The 23041-nt window shown below is 39.9% G+C and overlaps 1 protein-coding gene across 8 annotated transcripts in view; it reads left to right on the top strand.

The window, feature by feature from the left end:
- The window catches only part of MAPRE2 (microtubule associated protein RP/EB family member 2), a 208534-nt gene that overhangs the window by 158386 nt on the left and 27107 nt on the right, over positions 1-23041 (top strand). For all 8 annotated transcript variants that reach the window (XM_081562455.1, XM_081562457.1, XM_081562453.1 and 5 more), the window contains 2 exons: positions 9575-9720; positions 12459-12672. In XM_081562455.1, the coding sequence (XP_081418581.1) occupies positions 9575-9720; positions 12459-12672 (360 nt within the window). The remainder of the gene's footprint in view (positions 1-9574; positions 9721-12458; positions 12673-23041) is intronic.

The raw sequence follows: 23041 nt of genomic DNA, 5'->3' as shown, positions 1-23041 counted from the left end.
GCCTTCATACCGTGCCCCAGATGTTCATTTTGAATTCCTGTTCCCCAATTTTTCAGCTCCATTATGTCACTTTTGATATATTGCAACTGAAATTATCCTTAGGGCTGTAGGTGCAGGCATAGCATGGCACTGTACAAAGGCAGAATATTTTCCTTTATTCTGCTTTCCTGATTATTTCCAGAGTCTCATTGACCTTCATAAAACTGCAGTAGCACCTTGAGCCAATGGGCTTCGAGCAAGCCCATCATAATTAATGTCTTGGTAAGCACAGCATCCTACAGTTTGTATTGCTTTTACCTTGGTGTGATAGCTAATATTTAGCCTTTTAAAGCTCATTTTTCACTTTTCTGAAGACTGATTTCCAGAGTAGCTCTTGTTTTGATTAGGTTTTTGTTTGGTCTTTAATATATTTATACCCCATCAATTCTTAAAAAAAAAAATAGATAGCAACTCTTCCAGTAATGCCTCTTATCTGGGACTTTGGTAACATTAGAATTTTATTGTTTACCAGCCCTTGTTGTGGTTCAGCTGCTACAACTCGTAGACCTTCATTCATTAACCAGATGTTTATTGACACTCACACTGTGCAAGGTACCACATTAAAGGCTTGGATACAGAGGGGACCCAGCCAGATTGAAATGCAGACTCTCTTGAAACTTGCATTCCACAAACCAACATATGAGTTAACCATAAAATACCAGACATAAAACTAAATGAGGTGGTCAGGTAACTCAGGGGTCACTTCAGATGGTGTGGTCAGGGATGGCCTCTGAGGAGGTGACCTCTAAGCTTTGCTATGAATAGCAAGGACGTGGAATAACAAGGAAGCCAGTGAGAAAGGAGCTTCCAAGGAGCGGTGGACAGAGACCTGGTCACCGGGCACTGCAGGCCAGGGAAAGAGTTTGGATTTTGTGATGGTTTCACAGGAACCACTGGTGTATCCTTAGCAAGGGGCAGTACATGAGTCATGGCAACCTTGGCATAATTTGATGAAAGTGAGATCTGTGTAAAATGTAGGCCACATTATTGTGGGATGAATGAAATGACCCCCAAATCTCTACACCTGTCAATAAGGTGAGCAACATCCTAAATTGTGGCTGGCTAGACTTTTAGGACAATGGCAGCGATTCCTGAATTTTCAAGTTAGTTGGTACCTGTTTTGTCTAATTAAGGAACAAAATACAGACTTTCAAGATGGAGGTACTGGTCACCAGAGCCCACTACTGTTCAGAGGTTGAGCTGGATGAAGAAAAAAAGATGACTATTAGACTCAGTAACAGAGATGCTATTGATAACCTTGGTAACGTCTATAGTAAGATTGGAAGACAATTGAATTGGTTTGAGTGGTAAACATTGAAAACAGAGACAATTTTGTCAAGTTTTGCGGTGTATAGGAGGAAATAAATGGCATAGTAGCTAAAAGATTGGGGCTTCCCTGGTGGCTCAGTGGTAAAGAATCTGCCTGCAATGCAGGAGACATGGGTTCAATCCCTGGGTGGGGAAGATCCTATGGAGATGGAAATGGCAATACACTTCAGTATTCTCGCCTGGGAAATCCCATGGACAGAGGAGCTTGGCAAGCTGCAGTTCATGGGATCACAAAAGGGTTGGACACAGCTTAGGGACTAGACAACAACAAACTAACAGATTTTATGGAATTAAGGAGGTTTTTAAAATCTTATTTTGTCAAAATCATATGACACTAGAGCATGTTTGCACACATTAAGAATAGTCAGGGAATTTTGCTGGCGCTAAAGTGGTTAGGACTTCACCTTCCAGTGATGGGGATGTGAATTCAGTCCCTGCTTGGAGAGCTAAGAGCCCAGGTGCCTCATGGCCAAAAAATCAACATGTACAACAGAAGCAATATTGTAACAAATTCAATAAAGACATAGCTCAGTTGATAAAGAATCTGCCTGCAATGCAGGAGACCCAAGTTCGACCCCTGGGTCAGGAAGATGCACTGGAGGATGGAGTGGCAACCTACTCCAGTATTCTTGCCTGGAGAATCCCATGGATAGAGGAGCCTGGTGGGCTCCAGTCCATGGGGTCACAAGAGTTGGACATGACTTTAAAATGGTCCACATCAAAAAAAAAAAAAAAAAACGAAGGCCATATGGAGAGAAATTGACATTGCAGGAGAGTGAGGAAAGTTGCAGTAGTGACATCCATGAGAAGGTGAGGGGAGATGGGATCCAGAGCACAGATGGAGGGGTGACCTTTGATGGGAATCAGAACATGACAGCCTTGTTTAAGTTATGCCAGAGTGTGGTTTCCTGCCCCACAAGAACCACTGATGATCTTCTTAGCAGCAACAGTTAATGTCAAGGTATCTTTTTCATGACGTCTCTTTTAAGCACTAGAGATTTGAGGAATGGAAGTTGAAAATATCCAAATGGACATACCCAGAGGCAGTAGCAACAATTCTTTAGCAACATTTTCAAAATCAGTAAGATAGTTTTAAAAAATTCTCAGGGCCTCCTTTGACTCTAGAAAATGACATACTATGTTATACCTAAGTGATCATATAACATAACTTGAACTTACTGCAAATGCTAATGTAATCTATCCTTTAATTCATTGTTTATTGAAGAAATTAGTCAGCTTCTTTGCTGTTCACATGAAATGAGTAGGGAAGGTGTGAAAAGCCAAGGATGTACCAGTAGCTGATGTGCAGTAAGGATTCTAACCAGATCTTTTTTTTTTTTTTTTTTTTTAACTTTAGTGCTCAGGCTTCTAGACCCTCAAAAATGTGGACCGTTTCCCATAGTTTTAACTTATTTCTTTAAACTTAAAAGAACCATAAGAAAAGAAGACAAAAGTGCACAAAAAATGTTGCACACAATCTCATTTAAGAGTTTGTGAATCTAAGCCAGCACTGTAATGAAAACTTTGTGAACACCAAGTAGGACTTAGTTCAGGAATTCAAAGATGATTCAACATTAGGAAATCAATGATCATGATTGAAGAAACTTAATGTTAATCAAAGGAGGAAAACATTTTTGTTATCTCCATGGTAGTTGAAAAGGTAGTTGGTATATATTTTTTTTATACTTTATGTATATATACATATATACATGGTACAACAAATGCATTATTTTATGCATTGATTTCTCCCAATAAAACCACAGAGAACTAACTAACATTGAATTCTACCAACATTTAAAGAAAATCTAACACCAATCCTTTAAAAACTCTCCCAAAAAATAAGAGAGGAAATGCTTTACAATTTATTCTGTGAGGTATTACCCTGATACCAAAACCAAAAAAAATCACACAAAAACTATAGCTCAGTATCTCTTACAAATATAGACACAAAAATCCTCAACAAAATGCTAGCAGAACAAATCCAGCAACATACAAAAAGGATTATATACTAGGATCAAATGGGGTTAATGCAGGGTTGTCTTAACATATGAAAAGTAATGTTGTACTCAGTATTAATAAAGGACAAAAGCCACATGATAGTCTCAGTGAATATTAAAAAAGGAATTTGACAAAATTTAATACCCTTTTATGATTAAAACCACTAAAACTAGGAATAGAAAGGACCTTTTCAATCTGATAATGTCACCTATGAAAAACCCGTGGTTATTATCATATTTGGGCTTCCCAAGTGATGCTCGTGGTTAAGAACCTGCCTGCCCATGCAGGAGACATAAGAGATGCAAGTTCAATCCCTGGGTCAGGAAGATTCCCTGGAAGAGGGCATGGCAACCCACTCCAGTATTCTTGCCTGGGAAATCCCATGGGCAGAGGAGCCTGGCAGGCTACAGTCCTTAGGGTTGCAAAGATTATCATACTTAAAGTGAATAACTAGATGTTTCCCCCACAAAGACCAAGAATAAGACAGGAGGTCCACTCTTAACCACTTTGATTCAACATTTTTCTAGAGGTTCCAGCCAGGGCAGTTGGGAAAGAAAAAGAAATGAGGCATTCCAGCTTGGAAAGAAAGAAGTAAAACTAGAGTCATGATCTTGTATATAGAAAATCCTAAGGAACCAACAAAAAACTGTTAAAACTAATAAGCAGAATTGAAGGATACAAGATCAGTATCCCAAAATCAACCTTATTAGTGTTATCTGAAAATAAAATTAAGAGTACAGTTCCATGTAAAATAGCATTAGAGAGAATACAATAGGAAGAAATTTAACAAAGAATTGTAAGACATACACTAAAAACTTTTAAAACATCGTTGGAGGAACTTAAGTGGAAAGACATCTCCTGTTTGTGGATTGGAAAACCTAATGTTGTTAAGATGGCATTGCTCCCCAAATTAATCTTTAGATTCAATTTAGTCCCTGTCAAAATCTCAACTACATTTTCACAGGAATTGAGCTGATTCTAAGATTAATAGGTAAATTCATGGAACCCAGAATAGCTGAAGGAATCTTGAAAAGGAAGAACAAAGTTTGAAGACTTCTACTTTTGATTTGAAAACTTATTACAAACCTGTAGTAATCAGGACGGCGTTACTGGCCCAAGGATAGGTATATAGATGGAATAGAATTGAAAGCTCAGAACTAAACCATATGTGTGTGTGTGTGTGTGTGTGTGTGTGTGTGTGTGTGTGTGTGTGTGTGTGTGTGTGTGTGTGTGTGTGTGTGTGTGTGTGTGTGTGTGTGTGTGTGTGTATCATTAATTGATTTCAACAAGAGTGCCAAGATAATTAAATGGTGCTGGGACAGCAGAATGGTCATGTGCAAAGTAATGACGTTTGGATCCAAACTGCACAACATATAGAAGAAATAATTGAAAATGTATCATTGACCTAAATGTAAGAACTAAAACTAAACAACTTTAGAAAAAAGTAAGTGAAATCATTATGCATTTGGATTAAGCAGTGATTTCTTAGATATGACAGAAGCCAAGTAATTACCAAAAGAAACAATGGATGAATTGTGCTTCATCAAAGTTAAAAAATTTTGTGCTTCAAAGGATATCATCAAGAAAAAGACAATCAGGGACTTCCCTTGATGGTTCAGTGACTAAGACTTTGCACTCCCAATGCAGGCGGCCCAGGTTCAATCCCTGATCAGGGAACTAGATCCTACATGCCGCAACTAAAGATTCTCCATACCACAACTAAAGATCCTGCGTGTTACAACAAGGATCGAAGATCCCACTGGATCCTGTGTGCTACAACTAAGACCCGATGCAGCCTAAATAAATAAATATTTTTTTAAAAAAGGAAGAAAAAGACAATACACAGGAAAAAATATTTGCAAAGCAAATATCTGATAAAAGACTTGTTTCTGAAATGTAGGAAAAAACTCTTAAATTCACCAATAAAAGACATTTAACCTCATTTAAAAATGAGCAAGGGATTGTCATTGGAGAAGGAAATGGCAATCTACTCCAGTATTCTTGCATGGAAAATTCCATGGACAGGGCAGCCCGGTGGGCTACAGTCCATGGGGTCTCAAAGAGTTGGACATGACTGAGCAACTAACCCCACCCCTTGCAAAGGATTTGCATAAACATTTCTCCAAAGAAGATATACAAATAGTCAAAAAGCATATGGAAGAGATGTTTAACGTCATTTGTCTTTAGGGAAATCAAAAATGTACATGCACTAGGATGACTAGAATCAAAAAGACAGTAAATGTTGGTGAAGATCTGGAGAACCTGGAACCCTCATACATTGCTGGTGGGATTGTGAAATGGAGCACCTGCTTTGGAAAACAGTCTGGCTGTCCCTCAAAATGTTAAACACAAAGGTGCCATTTTCCTCTCCTAGGTATATCTCAGGAGAATTGAAAACTTGTGTTCATGCAAAATCTTGTACATGAGTGTTTGTAGCAGCATTGCTCATAATAACCCCAGAATGAAAACAACTCAAATGTTGATCAGCTGATGATTGAATCAATAAAATATGTTGTATTCATACAATGGAGTATTATTGAGCCACAGAAAAAGAACATGACGTTCTGACACATACCACAACCTGGATGAACCTGGGAAAGATTTTGCTAAGTGAGTGAAACCAGATACAAAGGCCACATACTTTGTGATTCCATTTATATGAAATGTCCAGAGTAAGCAAGTCCATAGCAACTGAAAACTGATTTAGTGCTTAATTACCATGGCCCTGGGGGAGGAGAGAGTCAAGAGTGGCCTTAACGTGACTGGGGTTTTTTTGGCGGGTGAAAATCTTGAAAATCTTCTGGAATTAGAAAGTGGTGATAGAGGCATGATTCTGTGACTATATTAAAAACCTCTGGATTATACACTTTAGAAGATTGAACTTCACGGTATATGAATGATATTTCAATAAAGCTCTGTCACTACATAATGAATGACTACTTTCAAAAGAAAATCTATTTTCTTCGTGCTGTGAATGACAAATTCAAAAATAGAAAGAATAAATGCATAACAGAATTTGAGAAATTTTTGAGGAAAGGGAGAGGAGAAATTATTCTACATGTAGTAATACATGTGATTGTTGTTGTTTAGTCACTAAGTCATATCTGACTCTCTTGTGACCCCATGGACTGTAACCCCTGGCTCTGTCCATGGGATTTCCCAGACAAGAATACTGGGAATTTCCTTCTCCAGGGGATCTTCCCGACCCAAGGATCAAACTCAGGTCTCCTGCATTGGCAGACAGATTGGCAGACAGATTGGCAGGACTCTACCACTGAGCCACCAGGAAGAGTGTGCAACTATCACAGGGACAGGACCCCCCCCCCAAAAAAAAAAAGACTATGAAGAGACTTTTAAGAGCATGTATTAGAAAAGTCATAGAGAGCAAAAACAGTTATTCCTCCGGGGGAAGAGTATATATTATTTATGAAACGATGGTATTCAATACCTCCCTAACTTTATCAGTCAGCATTTGGGGTTGGAAAATGGCAGAAAATAATTGTGGCAAGTTGAAGCAGAGACAGATTTACAGAAACGATACTGGGCAGGTCAGAGTCATTGGGGAACCAAGCTCAGAAGATGACAGCAAGCAAAAGATGCTAAGAAACTAGAAAGAGAGCCTCGCTCAAGCCACTGGCCTGGGATGGTCAGGGTGATGCTGGGCTGCTCCAGCTTCTGCTAGATCCCACCGCGGTCACCATGACCAAATTCACCTGCATGTTTCACTCACCCCCTCAAGATTCGGAAACCCAGGCAAGAGCGTCCAAAGACAGAGCCTAAGTCACAGGCTGGGTGTGGGGAAAGGACTGTCCGCCCACCTTTGATGCTGTGGTGGGAGGCAAGGCCCTGTTGCATCCAGTCAGATGGGAAGGTGTCCAATTGCTGGGGAGCCAAAAATGCCATTTTCACTAACATTTGGAATAACTAAAATTAGAACCATCCTTTACATCATAGACCAAAATAAATTCCACATGGATTCAGAATGTAAATGTAAAAGTTGAGACCATAAAAGTACTTAAAGAAAATACACATGCATATTTATGTAATCTTGGCTTGGGAAGGTTGCTAAGCATGATATAAAAATCAGAAGGCCATTAAAAATGTCAGTAGAGAATATTTAATGATCCGGAAAGGGAATCATGGTCTGTTAGATTTTTTTAAAAAAAATAAAATGGTTTGTGCCAGAATATTAACAGTGGTTTTCTCTGGATGATGAGATGGAGATGATTTTCATTCCTTGCTTCACACTCTGTATGCAAGTTGTTTTTTTTTTTTCCTTCAAAAGCTGCTGTTACTTTTCGAATTTGGAAAATGAGTGATTTGCTTGATAGGTTTGTAAGAATGCATGGATACTGATGTCTCCATAAGTAAACTTTATGCTAAACACTACAGAAGTGAAAATAACTCTTTAAATAGCAGGTAATGAGACACTTGTGTTTAGACATACCCTTTTCTATAAAAATCATGTTGAGTGGCTATTGGTATTGGCTCCATCTGGTGGCACGTTAAAAGGAAAACCCAGATAATGGATGACAGCTGTAAGAACACCCACCTCAGGGTCATGATGCTTATTTCCTCCAGTGTATTTTGTTTTGGTTTGTTTTATGTTGTCTTGTTTTTAAGAGAACCCATCTGCTTGACTACAGAATCCCAGTTTTGTACTCGGGGTATTGGTGTCTCAAGGAGGCATCACAGATGTAAAGATTCTGGAGGTGATAACTTATTGTGGCCTCTATTTTACCACCTTATAGTCTTACCTACAAATAATGAGTTGCCTCACTGTTTTGTATCTAGCAGCCCCTAGATCCTTGATAGGTCTTCCCTGGTGGCTCAGACGATAAAGAATCTGCCTGCAATGCAGAAGACCCGGGTTCGATCCCTGGGTCGGGAAGATCCCCTGAAGAAGGGAATGGCAACCCACTGCAGTATCTGGCCTGGAAAATCCCATGAACAGAGGAGCTTGGTGGGCTAGTCCATGGGACCGAAGAGAGCTGAACACGACTAAGCAACTAACATTTTGTGCTTCCCTCTTTTCTTGGATTCCTATCTCAGTAAAGGATGCTCAGCCTCTATTTGACATAGGAGACCAAGTGGTCTCTTCATGTGTAAGGGAGAGTTTCTCAAACAGAGTGAAAGGCTTCTTACAAAACCTTGATACCAGTGGATGGAGGGGAGCCCTTTATGTTCAAAAAGGCATATCATTGGCATATTATAGGAACAGACTGAGAGATCTGGAGAAGTGCAGAAGCAAAGAGAACTCATAAATGGCCATTTGTTCCCATTCTCACCACTCAATTGCTTTTCCTACTTGTGAAAGAAAAATAATCTTTCTGACTTGGAATTTTTTTACTAAATGCCTTTAGCCTTTACTGGTAAGAAGATAGGAATTAGTATGTGTGATCTTTCTGCAGTTTTCTAGTTGAAATTGTCATGATCTAAGAGTTCTTCATAAAAATGTACATACAGATGTATATGAAAGATTTACTAATGAACCCTTTTTTCTATGACTATTTCCTCAGGGGACTCATCAGACATGTCTATTATTTTCATTTCTCAGTCATAAACAGCATGACTCTGAACTTCTGTAAGTTCCAGAGTTTCCATGTCTCCATCCTTCATGTTAATATAGGAACCCCATTGCTCTGGACTGGGATTAAATCAGTACACAACTGTTTTTGATATTAGATGGCTTAGTTAAACAGTTTCACCTTTTGCAGGATGGATATAAAACAGCTTGGGTGTCGTATACATATTCTTTTTCTGAGCTCCATATTTCCTGTAGTTTGCTCATGTAGACATTTTCGGCTGTTTTTCTCTTATATATGTTAATGATTTGGAGCCAGTAGCAGCTCGATGGAAGGAAAAATATGCTCCTTTTTTTCTGAGAGAAGCTAAGAAGAGTTGTTCTTACCCTGATTTCCTTACATGTTAAAGAATGAAGTTCTGTTCATTGTTCATGGAATCTGGTGTTGCTGTCGTGAAGAGCGTCTGTACCACAGTGGTTAGGGGTGAGGAAGTGGAGGAGCTGCATCCAGACACATCCCTGCCCTCCAGCACCCAGCCCTGGTGGACCAGGAGGTGTGGGTGCAGTGAGGAGAGGAGCATATAGCAGGAGGGCTGAGGATGTGGGGCTCCCTGCTGCCCAGCACCCCTCAGTCACACGTGGTACCCTCAGACTCACACCCATCTTGTCCTTGTCTCTCTTCAGGAGCAGCCTACTGCCAGTTCATGGACATGCTCTTCCCAGGCTGCATTAGTTTGAAGAAAGTAAAATTTCAAGCGAAATTGGAGCATGAGTACATTCACAATTTTAAGCTTCTGCAAGCATCGTTCAAGCGAATGAATGTTGATAAGGTAGGAGACAGATTTCTACCTCCGTAAAATGCATCATCTTTGCTTAAACTTCTTTTTGTGCAAAAATCCAAAAACATTTCAAAGGGCTGTATGTTGATATCTGTAGGCTGAGTTCTGTACATACAGCATAAAGCACAACCCTCACTTTTCATACCTGGTTGAGGTTTTCATCTAAGGAGATTTCTAAACTTGTAGCCATTCAACAAAAAAACTCTAGCAGAAATTATGAATGATAAAATGTTGTTATTCTGTGTTCACATGCTGGTGAGAAATTTTCATGTTTGCCAGATGCCACTGTGGCTCTTCGTATGTTTTGTTTCTTTAAAGAAATCATGAAATCCCATAGAAATGACATGGCTTTGAATCTTAGCACCATGACTTGAGCAAGTTTTTTAAAGTCTTTGAGTATACCCATCTGTAAAATGGGATTGGAACCCCAGTCCCTGTGGTTATGAAGTTAAAGTGAGGGACTACCTGTCCCAAGTGTCCCGTGTATGTACTCAGATTCTCACTCATTGTCCATAAAATGTTCTTTTACCCCCTTTGAACTTTAAAAATTTTGTCCTGGCGTGATACAAATGAAGTTAGGCTAGAGTCCTTTTTCCCCTCATAAGGACTATTGCTGAAGCCCATTCAGTTCATATACGTATTAAATTCATAGTCTTTATTTAGGATATAGCTCTTGGAGGGAATAAGTTGGAAAGAAATGAATTTTAAATAAGGAAAAAAGAGAGAAGCAAGGGAGAAATGGAAAACTTTTCTTTGCATAGTAATAAATAGGCTATGAAAATAAAAAAATTAAATATTGGGTTATAAGAGAGGTTAAAAGAAAACAGAATTCTAAGTTTGCTGAACTGTATATATTTTTAATTTAATGCAATGAGTGTCTTCAAAGCATATAATCAAAGCATTCTTATCAAAATATTAAGAAAATTTTTGCCTCTCATTATTGCAAAACATATATTCTCTTATACATTTCAACCTCTTGAATCATTTTCAAGTTTATGACCTTTGCTGTGGTTAATTTGCAACTTGGCTCCTTGTGTATTTATTCAAAACTAGAGCTTAGAGCGCACCTAAAACTATCACAACATTGTTAATTGACTATAATCCAATATAAAATAGCAAGTTAAAAAAACAGCTGTGCAGGGTCTCTTTCCTCATTAGCATCATTTCTCTGTACAGTTCTGTACTATTTCTGTGTACGAGTTTCTGGATTGAAAAGAAAAGAGACACCCATTCATGGGTTTATTGACGGAACTTGCCGTGTAACAAAATTGGGGCTTCATATCCGTAGAAGTGTTCACACAGAGAGCGGGTTAGCCATTGGTAAGAATGTTGAAGATTAAAAAGAAAAGCATGTTGAAGATAAAATTCTTAAACACTGTCACTGGAGGGACAGTGACCTTGATGACCTTCGTTGGCCTCTCCAGCTTCATATGCTACGATTCTACCCAAAGGTCCTGGTGTAGAGACAGTGTCCCTGTCCGTGTTGGTCCTAGCCTGTGACAGCACAGGAGAAGTACCTGTACAGATATTTGCTTGTCACCTCTGATTTTGGACTTATGACCTCAGGACTTTCATTTTGATAGGAAATGCAAAATTAAGTCAACAGAACTAAGTGCCTGCTTTGACTGGCTAATGCAGCAACAGCATCTAAAACTGTTGATACGTGTTCATGTTTGGCAGAAAGCAAAATACAGTAGCATGTTAATTAAAGGCCCTTATGCTCCAAGAAGGCACTTTCTAAAATAATCACAGCATTAGCATAAACAAAAGTTAGAAAATATTTATAAATAGTACACTATTTATTTTAATAGTACAATATTTATTTTTAATAGAAAATATTTATAGATAGTACAATGAAAAGACCTCTGAAGGTAATACTGATTGGCTTTTTAGGTTACCAATAGGAAAGTACTCCATGAAAAGCTAGCTTCGTCTCAGAAATTGACATAAATGCTGAGTCTCCTCCTCTAGGAGGCCTTCTGTGACTCCCCTCACCTGAATCCGTTTCTCTTTTCCTCTGCACCCCCACCCACCCATGGCACATTAACTGTGCTCCTGTGTAGCCCATGAATGACTGTGCCCTGTATTGTGGTTAGTTGCTTTTATTTTATGCTTGTGTCTCTACATTGTAAATAAGTTCCATGAAAGCTCCTTTTGTTTCAGAAGAACCATGAGATTAGTGTGTGTTTTCATTGACTTGGGTTCCTATTCATTGGTACTCTCTAATAGTTATAGTCAGTTTAAGAGCTTATTCCAACACAACTGGACCAAGTGTTACAAAGAAATAAGGAAAACCCATTGAGCTGTGTGTGTTGGAACAGCACAACATCCCAGACGCAGATGTTTTTAGGGGGAGATGCTCTGGCAATAAACATTCAATGAAGAGGTTCCGCCCTTCTTGACATCTCAGGGTATTCCTTGTTTTGGAAGGTTTGTTCAGATGTGTTAAATATACCAGGCGAATTAGCTACAACCTTTTAATTTAACTTATGGTTTGTTCAGATGTATTAAACATCCCAGGAGAATCAGCTACACCATTTTAAATTTTCTTTAGTATAATGAAAAATTCTGTGAATTTTGGGATACCACTGGCTAAGACGCTAGGGCAGAGGCCAGTAGATGTGAATTGCAGACACAGAGGGAAATAGTTCTGTTTCGGGAGCTCTTCAGTTGTGTTAAATACAAACCAGCCTGGGGATTGTGACTCACCCAGTGCTTTTATATTGCAGGTAATTCCTGTGGAGAAGCTAGTGAAAGGGCGTTTCCAGGACAACCTGGATTTTATCCAGTGGTTTAAGAAGTTCTACGATGCTAACTACGATGGGAAGGAGTATGACCCCGTAGAGGCACGACAAGGGCAAGACGCAATTCCTCCTCCCGACCCCGGCGAACAGATCTTCAACCTGCCCAAGAAGTCCCACCATGCCAACTCCCCCACAGCAGGTACTGGAACAGTGTCATTCTAGAGTCACTTTCATGTTGGAAAATGCCTCAGGCCCTCCTGTGCTGTCCTGTGTTTGCTTGGTTCTTCCCAGCAGTTAGTATTTTCACACCTCTGGATGATTTTTATTGTTGTCTGTTTGACCGCATTTATCTTCCTAGTAATAAGTCTAACAATCAGGATTTAAACTATTAAAAAGGCAGAACTATTTACTTGATGTCACTGAAGCTATACAACTTCAAGGATAGATTGCATTTCCTTTTTTTATTTTTTTGAGAAATTTCAAGTAATCTGATTAGATTTTGACATATTTTTATTGTTTAATTGCTGCTAGTAGAGTCTAGAATATGAACTTGTTAACACTTTTAAATATGGATCATCATCTATAATCCTTCAGAGGAAATTCATGAAAAATCCATCCTGTCTCCTGTGTGGGCAGTGCCAGTTTTTGTGGGACCATGTTCAGCAAGACCTCACTTAGCCAACTTTGCCCAAAAGTGAAGTCACTAATGATAAATACCTGGAACTTTAAAAAATGTTTTAACTCTTCTAGAGAAAAATCTTTCTAAAACATGTTACAAACATTCCTGCCTAAAAAAACCAGACTTTACCAAGCAGAATGTGTTCCTGTTAAATGAGGGTCATTATTATAAACACCAGCTGTGGTGCTGGACAGTAAAACAATGAACCCCTCAGAAACCATGTGTTTCCATTTGAAAACCAGCATTTACACTTGTTAATTCAGTAACCTTCATTTTGTCAGAATGCAAATTCCTTATTTATGCCCAATCTCTAATCAGAATGATTAAAAATGGTTATAATAAGACTTCCCAGATGGCTCAGTGGTAAAGAATCCGCCTGCCAATTCAGGAAATGGAGGAGACACAGGTTCAATCCCTGGGTCGGAAAGATCTCCTAGAGAAGAAAATGGCAACCCACTCCAGTATTCTTGCCTGGAAAATCCCATGGACAGAGGAACCTGGTGAGCTGTAGTCCATGACGTCACAAAGAGGTTGCTACAACTCAGCAACTGAGCATGCGTGCGTGCACTACTGAACAGTGTGCACAGGCATCTGGATCTCAAGAAGTGTAAACATTTGGCGAGTCTCCCACATCCAGGTAATTGAGGCTGGAAGTTAGTCCTGAGTGAGAAGGGGGGAGTCCCCGAAGAACTTGAACATTTAATGTTTGGGTAGAAAAGGAGGGACTCACCTGGGAGCAGAGAAGGTGCCAGAAAGATGGAAAGAAATGAGGAAATAATGCATCTGGGAGCAGAACAGTTATCAGTGTCTAAACTTGTTGAGGAGTCAAGTACACTGAGGACTGGGAGGGTCCGCTGGATGTTTCAACTTGGGGGTCTCTTAGTGGAGTGATGGGTCCAGGAATGGGTTAAAGGAATCGAAGGAAGGAAATTGAGACAGCATAAAAATCCCAACTTTGAAGCCATAGAATTAAATAAGCTTAAAAAAAAAAAAAGACAAGAGACCTCCATGGTGGTCCAGTGGTTAAGAATCCACCTGCCAGGGCAGGGGACATGGATTCAATCCCTAGTCCAGGAAGATCCCACATGCTTCCAAGCTCCTAAGCCCGTGCACCACAGCTACAGGGCCCATGTGCCCAGAGCCTGTGCTCCACCACAAGAGAAGACACTGCAGTGGGAAGCCCGAGCAACGCAACGAAGGGAAGCCCTTGCTCACCGCACCAACGAAGACCCAACGCGGCCGTAAATAAATAAATGAAGCACGGACCTTTGGGAACACATACACTTAAGGGCAAGAAGAAAACAAGAGGAAACTGAGAAAAGGAGGAACATCAGGGGAAAAAAACAGCTCAATAGGACATTTCTAGCAAGAGGGACCACCAACAGCGCTGAGTATCAATTGCAGAGAGCTCAAATAGGATGAAGCCTGAAAATAGGTTGAGGAAATCTGGCTCCTGGGAGGTGATTAATTGTCCTTGAGCAAAATCGGTCTGTTGAAATGCTGACTCCATCTACCTCGATGGCAGTGGCTTAACAAGGGTGGTATACACAGCTGTGAAAGGGATGTGCAGAGAGGAGATTCTGCCTTCACCAAAAGGTCAGGAAAAAGGTGGAGGAAAATAAAAACATGTTGATGGTATGTTTCCCTATTTTGATGGGGAAGAGCTGACAGATGCTTTAGAAAGTTAGACTGGAGGGGAGAATGGTATTGTCCTCGATTTGATTTTGTTTGCTTTTCGGACAAGGCACAAGGCGCAGATTTGTAAGAGGGGAGAAAGGTTCTGTGAGAAGGACTATAGTAGGACACTAGAGGGGAAGCTGGTGGAGCGTGACCCTGAGGCTGGAGGGAAAAAAGTGGGGTCAGGGCCATCGAAAGAGGTTTGGAGAGGAAAGGAATGTGTTTACCTTTTGGAGGGACAGAAGTGCTGGAAGAGGTTGGGTAAAAATGAAGCCACAGGGAAACTGGGGAACCAAAATATATGGTGGTTTAAATTGGCCTTCAGCTTTGATCAGAGGCTGTCATTCTTCTCGGACCAGAATCGAGAAGGGAAGTGCTGTGTCTCCTCCGGAGCCGGGGAGACACAGGCAGATGGAGTTGGGGGGACAAGGAGGTGCGAAAACCAAGAGCAGCTGGTAGTGCTGACCTCAGGCCCTTTTTCTGCAACTGCTAATGACGTACTGATTCATCTTGAATCACAGCTGCTACTTTTTCAAGTTTTCAGCAGTGGAACTGGACAGGCCTCAAAACATTTTTCTTCTGCAATCATGACGTGTCCTTAAACTGGCACCAACCCCCTACCCACCCCCAACCCCCTACAAAAGAATTGTCCTTGTGCTGCCTTGGCCTTGCTTTCCAGGAACTCCCTCATCTGTCTTTCACAAAAGCCACAGAGAACCTTCTGCCATTTTGATAGAAAGAATGTCCGTGAACCTGGAAGAGAAATAATATTGTTTCCAGAGCTTAACTTCTCGGGTGACAAAGCTCGGGAAACAGATGGTAAATTTGGTTTCTCATGTTCGGGAAGGCAGTATTCCTCAGACTTGTGTTCCTGATGCCTTGACCACATTCACCTCACTGGTCCTGATCAAGGAGAAAGGATATTTCCAGGAATCAGACCAGCCGTCCCCTTTTTTATGAACCATGTCCTGACTCTTGGACATGGAGGGGTAGTAAAACTACACTGAAAAAATGATAGCCCAGGTATATGTCACATGTATACGTCACCATGGACAGGTAGAACGTTGTTTTAAAAGCTGTCATAGGAGAAAGACTCCTATAAATACAGTGAGAGAGCATTTTTTTTCCCCTAGGGGTCATGTGTCCAACTCTTGGGAAAGCAGCCAAGAAAATGTAAGCCAGAATATTCTAAAAAATCAGAATAGGTATAGAATCTGTGCTATCAAGTTCATATACTTTAGAAAGGGAGAGTTTTTAGAATACTTACCCAGAGTGTTTGCCCTTTCTTTTACATTTATTTATTTGATTTTTGTTTTTTTTAAATTGACATACAACACTATATTAGTTTCAGGTGTATAATATAGAGACTTGGCATTTGTATACATTGCAAAGTGATCACCACAGTGACTCTAGTTACCATCTGAACCATACAAAGCTAATACAATATGCATGACTATATTCCCCATGCTGTATTTTATAACTTCATGCCTTATTTATTTTATAACTGGAAATTTGTATTTCTTGACCCACTTTATTTGCTCTTTCTTAATTAGGATAGAATTATAACAAACATAGGGGTATGGTTTCTCAGTACGTACCTTATTAGGGCAAGGGGTACAGTGATAGCAATAGAAAGTATGAGTATCAGTAAAAGAAGAGACCAAAAAAAAACTTAGGATGTTCTCAGTGGTCCAGCAGCCTGTTTATTGCTGAATCACAGAGTGCCATGTGTCCGTCGTCCACAGGATCCGCACAATACCAGCATGTACTGGTTCCCTTCTAATTCTTAAAGTTTTAATTTTCTCTTGATAGTCATCTCTCCCATAAACTGTTTTACAATCTCTAAACTGGCCTCTCTGCCTCTTGTCTAAAGCCATTCAAAGCCATTCTTGTACGTAAGTCTGATTTTTGTCCATCCAAAATGTAAGACAAGAAGTTCCCTGGTGGCCTAGTGGTTGGGATTCTGGGCTTTCACTACCATGGCCCATGTTCAGTTCCTGGTCAGGGAGCTGAGATTCCCTCAAGCTGTGCTGTGTGGCCAGAAAGGAAAAAAAAAATTAAGACAAATTAAACTGCTTGATGAGGTGGGCCCCCAGCTGTCTGGGAAGTTCACCTACCTACATCAGTTATTTCACAGTGATGCCAGGTTAGTAACACTCAGAAGTAATTTGTTTCCACCTCTAAGCCTTGGTCATTTCTTAATTATCTGCATTAGTGAAAACAAGCAATGTCTGGTATAATTGAAAATAGGAGATGGTCTTTATTATTTTTTTTTCACTTTGGCTTTGAAATATTTGGTCCATTTTATAGTGGCTTTATCTCTCTCTAAATACTTCCTTAAGCTAATATTAAAGCTAACGTGCAGGTCCTGACTATCATACATGAAGAGCAGTATGTGGGAGCCGCCACAGTGTGCCTTATGGCAAAGAGGCCATGTTAGGATTGGAAAAAGTGATCATGGGATGGATTATCCACACTGATAATTAAGAAAGGACTGTCTACATGGGAAGAAAAAAATGATGTTTTTCCATCATACAGAGCACTTACACAGCCATGCACCGTAGGTTATTTGCTTGTGTGCAAAATAGATGCACTTCAGATGCTCGCTGCATTCTGTCTCTGTGAGAATGTGCCAGATTTTTTTGTCATTTCAGTACAGACAACAGGATATTCTGTGGATTCAGAGAAGCTATAGAGCTTGTTGGTGTCTGTGTATTTGGATGACTTAGCTAGGCTATAGAAAGCTTCAACATGGCACAGGCTTTTGCTAAGAATGAATGGCTGCCTGGCAAAGTCTTACTCTATCTCCATCCTGAGAAATTGCATCTTGAATTGCTTTTGGTCTACCAACTAGGAACGTGTATTAAAATGCACATTTTCATAATGACAGATATCTATTAAGTGCATATATCATCGTGAGTCATGTTTATAAATTTATTGCTGTGAGCCGTATCTGTAACTTGAGATATCTTTCAGGGGATCAGTTTTTATGTGTGAGCACTTACTAAACTTAAAAGGAAATTTGAAGTTGCGGTTCCTATAGCAACCACAGCTTAGACATGTTGCAAATCCACATATATTAATGTACTTAAATCAAACTCCCATATACAAATATAGTGTGATGGATTTAGAGTTTCTATGGAAATTGATTCTGAGCTTTCTCTTTTCCTTAGGGACTTTAGCATTCCAGCCTCAAAATAAGATTAAACAGAAATACTAGAAAAATGATTTCAAAAAGGAAGCAACCTAAGACATAGAATAGAATAAAGCATTTGAACGATCATAATTAAATTCCTAAATGGAGATTTAAATAAATCCGAACAGCATTTTTCAGAAACTGTATTGAGTATTTGAATACTCTCACTCTCAATTATCTTTAATTTGGGGTTCTTGAAGGCTGTTGATACAACCTTAACAAAGCGATTGTGTTTATTTACCAGTGTTTGCATATTTTTTGAGTACCTGTAATCTAAGTAAGCATCACCAGTCACCATTGGGTAAAGAAGAGTTGCTTTTACTTTCCCACAAAATTTAATTTGTTTTAGGAGGAGCAGTGAAATGTAGCAGTTTACAGTGGTTTTTTAAAATCCCTGTTCTGATCTTGATTTTCTGGACCAGAATGTGGTCTGTTTTGGTCACTGTCACTTGAAAAGAATATGCATTCTGCAGTTGTTGGTTGTATGGTGTTTTAGAAATATCAATATCAAGGTAGTAGATGGTGTTATTCAGATCATCTATGTTTTTACTGCTTTTTCTTTTTAGTGGTTATCAAGTTCTAATAGTTGCTGCAGAGAGCATTAACATTAATTATGGAATTATCGATGTGTCCTTTTAATTCTGGGCTTCCCAGGTGGCTCAGTGGTAAAGAATTCAGCTACCAATGCAGGAGATGTGGGTTCAATCCCTGGGTTGGAAGATCCCCTGAAAGAGGAAATGGCTAGCCACTCCAGTGTTCTTGCCTGGGAAATCCCATGGACAGAGGAGCCTGGAGGGCTACAGTCCATGGGTTCACAGTCGGACACAACTTAGCTACTAAACAGCAACAGCTCTTTATTTATTTATTTATTTATTTATTTATTTATTTTTATTTTATTTTTTTTTATATAAATTTATTTATTTTAGTTGGGGGCTAATTACTTTACAGTATTGTAATAGTTTTTGCCATACATTGACATGAATCAGCCATGGGTTTACATGTGTTCCCCTTCCTGGACCCCCCACCCACCTCCCTCCCCATCCCATCCCTCTGGGTCATCCCATTGCCCCAGCCCTGAGCCATTGTCTCATGCATCGAACATGGAATGGTGTTCTGTTTCACATATGATCATATACATGTTTCAATGCTATTCTCCCAGAACGTCCCACCCTCACCTTCTCCCTCAGAGTCCATAAAATTGTTCTATGCATCTGTGTCTCTTATTCTGTCTCGCATATAGGGTTATAGTTACCATCTTTCAAATTCCATATATATGCATTAGTATACTGTATTGTTGTTTTTCTTTCTGGCTTACTTCACTCTGTATAATGGGCTCCAGTTTCATCCATCTCAGTAGAACCGATTCAAATGTATTTTTTTTAATGGCTGAGTAATATTCCCCAATGTTACCCCAAAAGTACCCCAATGTTCATCGCAGCACTGTTTACAATAGCCAGGACATGGAAGCAACCTAGATGTCCATCAGCAGACGAATGGATAAGGAAGCTGTGGTACATATACACAATGGAATATTAAGCAGCAGCTCTTTAATTCGAGCAGTTTTTGTTTCCTGTGTTTAGGGCTCTGTGGTTAGGTTCATAGACATTTCTGATTGTTGAGTCATCCTGATGAATTGACCTTTGTATTTTATGAGGTGCCCCTCTTTATCTTTGGTAAAAGATATCTCTGTCTTAAAGTCTGTTTTATCTGATATTAATATAGCCACTCCAACTTTCTTATGCTTACTGTTTGCCTGCTGTATCTTTCTCCATATAGGTAAATTTCCACCTATCTTTGTCTTGATATTTAAAGTATGTTTCTTATAAACAGCATGTAATTGGGTCTTGCATTTTCTATTCATTCTGGTAGTCTGTGGACATTGGAGTGTCCAGTCCATTGTTAATGTACTTATTGATTTGGCTGGAGTTAGAGCTACCTTATTATCATTTGTTTTCTGCTTGTCCCCTCTGTTTTTTTGTTTCTCTTTTCCTGTTGTCTTCTGAATTTTAAAAATTTTTTTTAGTATTTCACCTTATTTTATCTACTGCCTTTTTAACAGTATCTCTTTGCATTAATTTTTTTCAGTAGTTGCTTTAAGGATTACCGTATATATTCTTGCCTTTTCACAGTGTACTTTATACCATTTTATGTAAAATGTGGAACCCTGACAACCCTTCCCTCCAGTGTTCTTTGTTTTGCCTGTCATACATATTATACTATAAACATACATACATTATAAATGCCACAAGACAATGTTATAACTTTTGTTTTAAATCAGTGCTGTATTATACAGTGGCTTTTGAGCACTTGTAGTGTGCTTATTCCACCTTGAAATGTGCTGTATGTATAAAATGCATGCTGAATTTGGAAGACTTGGTATGGGAAAAATACAAAACTAGCTTAATAATTTTTATAATGATTACATGTAGAAATGATAATTTGCATATATTGTGTATATTCTACATGTATTAAAAATTAATTTCAAGATTTTTTTAATGTGGCTACCAGAAGCAGTTTACTTACATGGCTCCTATTATATTCCTATTAGGCAGTGCTGCTTTAAATAGTCATATGAATTTTTTTTTAAATAAATTTATTTATTTTAGTTGGGGGCTAATTACTTTACAGTATTGTAGTGTTTTTGCCATACATTGACATGAATCAGCCATGGGTTTACATGTGTTCCCCATCCTGAACCCCCCTCCCAGCTCCCTCCCCATCCTGTCCCTCTGGGTCATCCCATTGCCCCAGCCCTTGAGCATTTGTCTCATGCATCGAACCTGGAATGGTGTTCTGTTTCACATATGATAATATACATGTTTCAATGCTATTCTCTCAGAATGTCCCACCCTCACCTTTTTCCTCAGAGTCCATAAGACTGTTCTATGCATCTGTGTCTCTTATTCTGTCTCGCATATAGGGTTATCGTTACCATCTTTCAAATTCCATATATATGCATTAGTATACTGTATTGGTGTTTTTCTCTCTGGCTTACTTCACTCTGTATAATGGGCTCCAGTTTCATCCATCTCAATAGAACTGATTCAAATGTATTCTTTTTAATGGCTGAGTAATATTCCATTGTGTATATGTACCACAGCTTCCTTATCCATTCGTCTGCTGATGGACATCTAGGTTGCTTCCATGTCCTGGCTATTGTAAACAGTGTAAACAGCAATAATTTTTAAAAGTTCAAAAACATTACTGTTCATCCTTGGAATAGGCTCTGGGATGAGAGTTACTATATTTTATATACTTTTGTAAATGCAGGAAACAAACAGTCAGCTACTTGTTCCAGGCCTCCTATCAACCCCAAAGCAGAAATGTGTATTAAGCCCAGAAAACTGAGCGCTAGGTTCGTGGGATTACTAATCTCTGATTTCTTGATCCTTCAAATAATTCTCTGAGCAGATGATCTGGGTGACTTCAAAGTGAAGAGTAAGCCCCTTGGACAAAACCAGCACGAATTTCAGTATGTCACACTCTGTGGCCTCACATGGAACTTGTCAGGAGGGGGTGAGGGCCTCCATTGTCACCCCATCTTCATCTGGGAAGCAGACCATCCTGGTCCTTTTCTGTTTTCGGCTGTGCAGCACGGCATGTGGGATCTTAGTTCCCCAACCAGGAATCAAACCCATGCCCCCTGCAGTGGAGGCACAGAGTCTTAACCACTGGACCACCAGGGTGGTCTTCCCTGGCCCCATTTTAAACAGTATTGGGTCCTTTCATCACCAGCATTGGGTCATTCTTACACAGCTGCTCCCTGTACGTGCTGAAATACTCATCAGTTCTGGAACTCAGCCCCACACATTTCCGTGATGGATCATCCCTTTTCTCTCCTCAGGTATAAATAACTTGGCGCTTGGCTTCTCAGCCTCACAGGAAAGCTTGTCAAACCTCAAAAGGCAGTGACTTAGCATTTGTTTGTTTCCATGAGCAGAATATCACAAATCACCAGTGAACCTATTTTTCTTCATCACTGGTGCCTTTCTTTGTCCCTTGGTACTTTGGGTGGGAACTGAAGACGGTTTTGACCTGAAGAAGTCTCTCGATCCCCATGGAATTGGGTGAACCAAACTATCAACCAGTTCTGTCTTGTTCAATCATTGTTTCCACATTGCTTGACACATAGAAGGTTCTCACGTAGAATTTGTTGAATTGATTTAAACTGAACCACTCCAGTGTCCCTGTGGATCAAGGAGAATGCAGCATTTACACCAGCACGTGGCTGTTTGGACATTTTCGCCAATCATCTCCATCACTTGAGGAGCCCCTGACACCGTAGCTCAGAAAATGGCATAGTGCCCTGCACAGGAGCTCAGAAATAGTTCTTAAACAACAGTTTCTTTTTGTTGGCTTCCTTGCCCTTTTGTGAAAGCTCTACTTGAATTCTCATTCGGTCTTTCAACAGCTATTTAAGGCACTGTGAGAGGTTCTGGAAATAGACAGGGAATCAGGAAGTTACAGCCTATGAGGAAGTCTGGCGCTAAATAGACAACAGCATTAAAGTGAGGTAAGTGCAGTCAGGGTGTGTAGGAAGAAGACCACGTGAGCTGGCCTAGCGTACTCTAGGAAGGCTTCTTGGAAGACATGAGGTTTGACTAACACTTAACGAATGAGTAGGAGTTAGCCAGGTGAAGGGTATGGGAAAGAGCCTTACAAACAGAATAGAATGTTGCAGTCAAAAGAGAGCATGCTCAGACTTCCCTGTTGTCTCAGTGGTTAAGAATCCGCCTGCTAGTGCAGGGGACGTGGGTTTGATTCCTGATCAGGGAAGATCCCACGAGCCGCGGGGCAGCTAAAGCCCCTGCGCCACAACTACTGAGCCAGCGCTCTAGAGCCCAGGAGCCACAGCTACCCAGCCTGTGCACCCTAGAGCCTCCGAACAAGAGCAGCCACTGCAGTGAGAAGCTGGAGCACTGCAAAAAGAGAGTGGCCCACGCTCATTGCAAGTAGAGAAAGCCCATGGGCAGCCAGTACCAAAGACACAGCACAGCCAAAAATAAATAATAAATA

This window comes from Giraffa tippelskirchi, chromosome 14 (genome assembly GCF_054371585.1).
Source record: "Giraffa tippelskirchi isolate mGirTip1 chromosome 14, T2T-mGirTip1v1.2.pri, whole genome shotgun sequence".
Classification (NCBI taxonomy): Eukaryota; Metazoa; Chordata; class Mammalia; order Artiodactyla; family Giraffidae; genus Giraffa; species Giraffa tippelskirchi.
The sequence above is the reverse complement of the archived record's forward strand: the minus strand, read 5'-3'. Positions and strand labels throughout refer to the sequence as shown.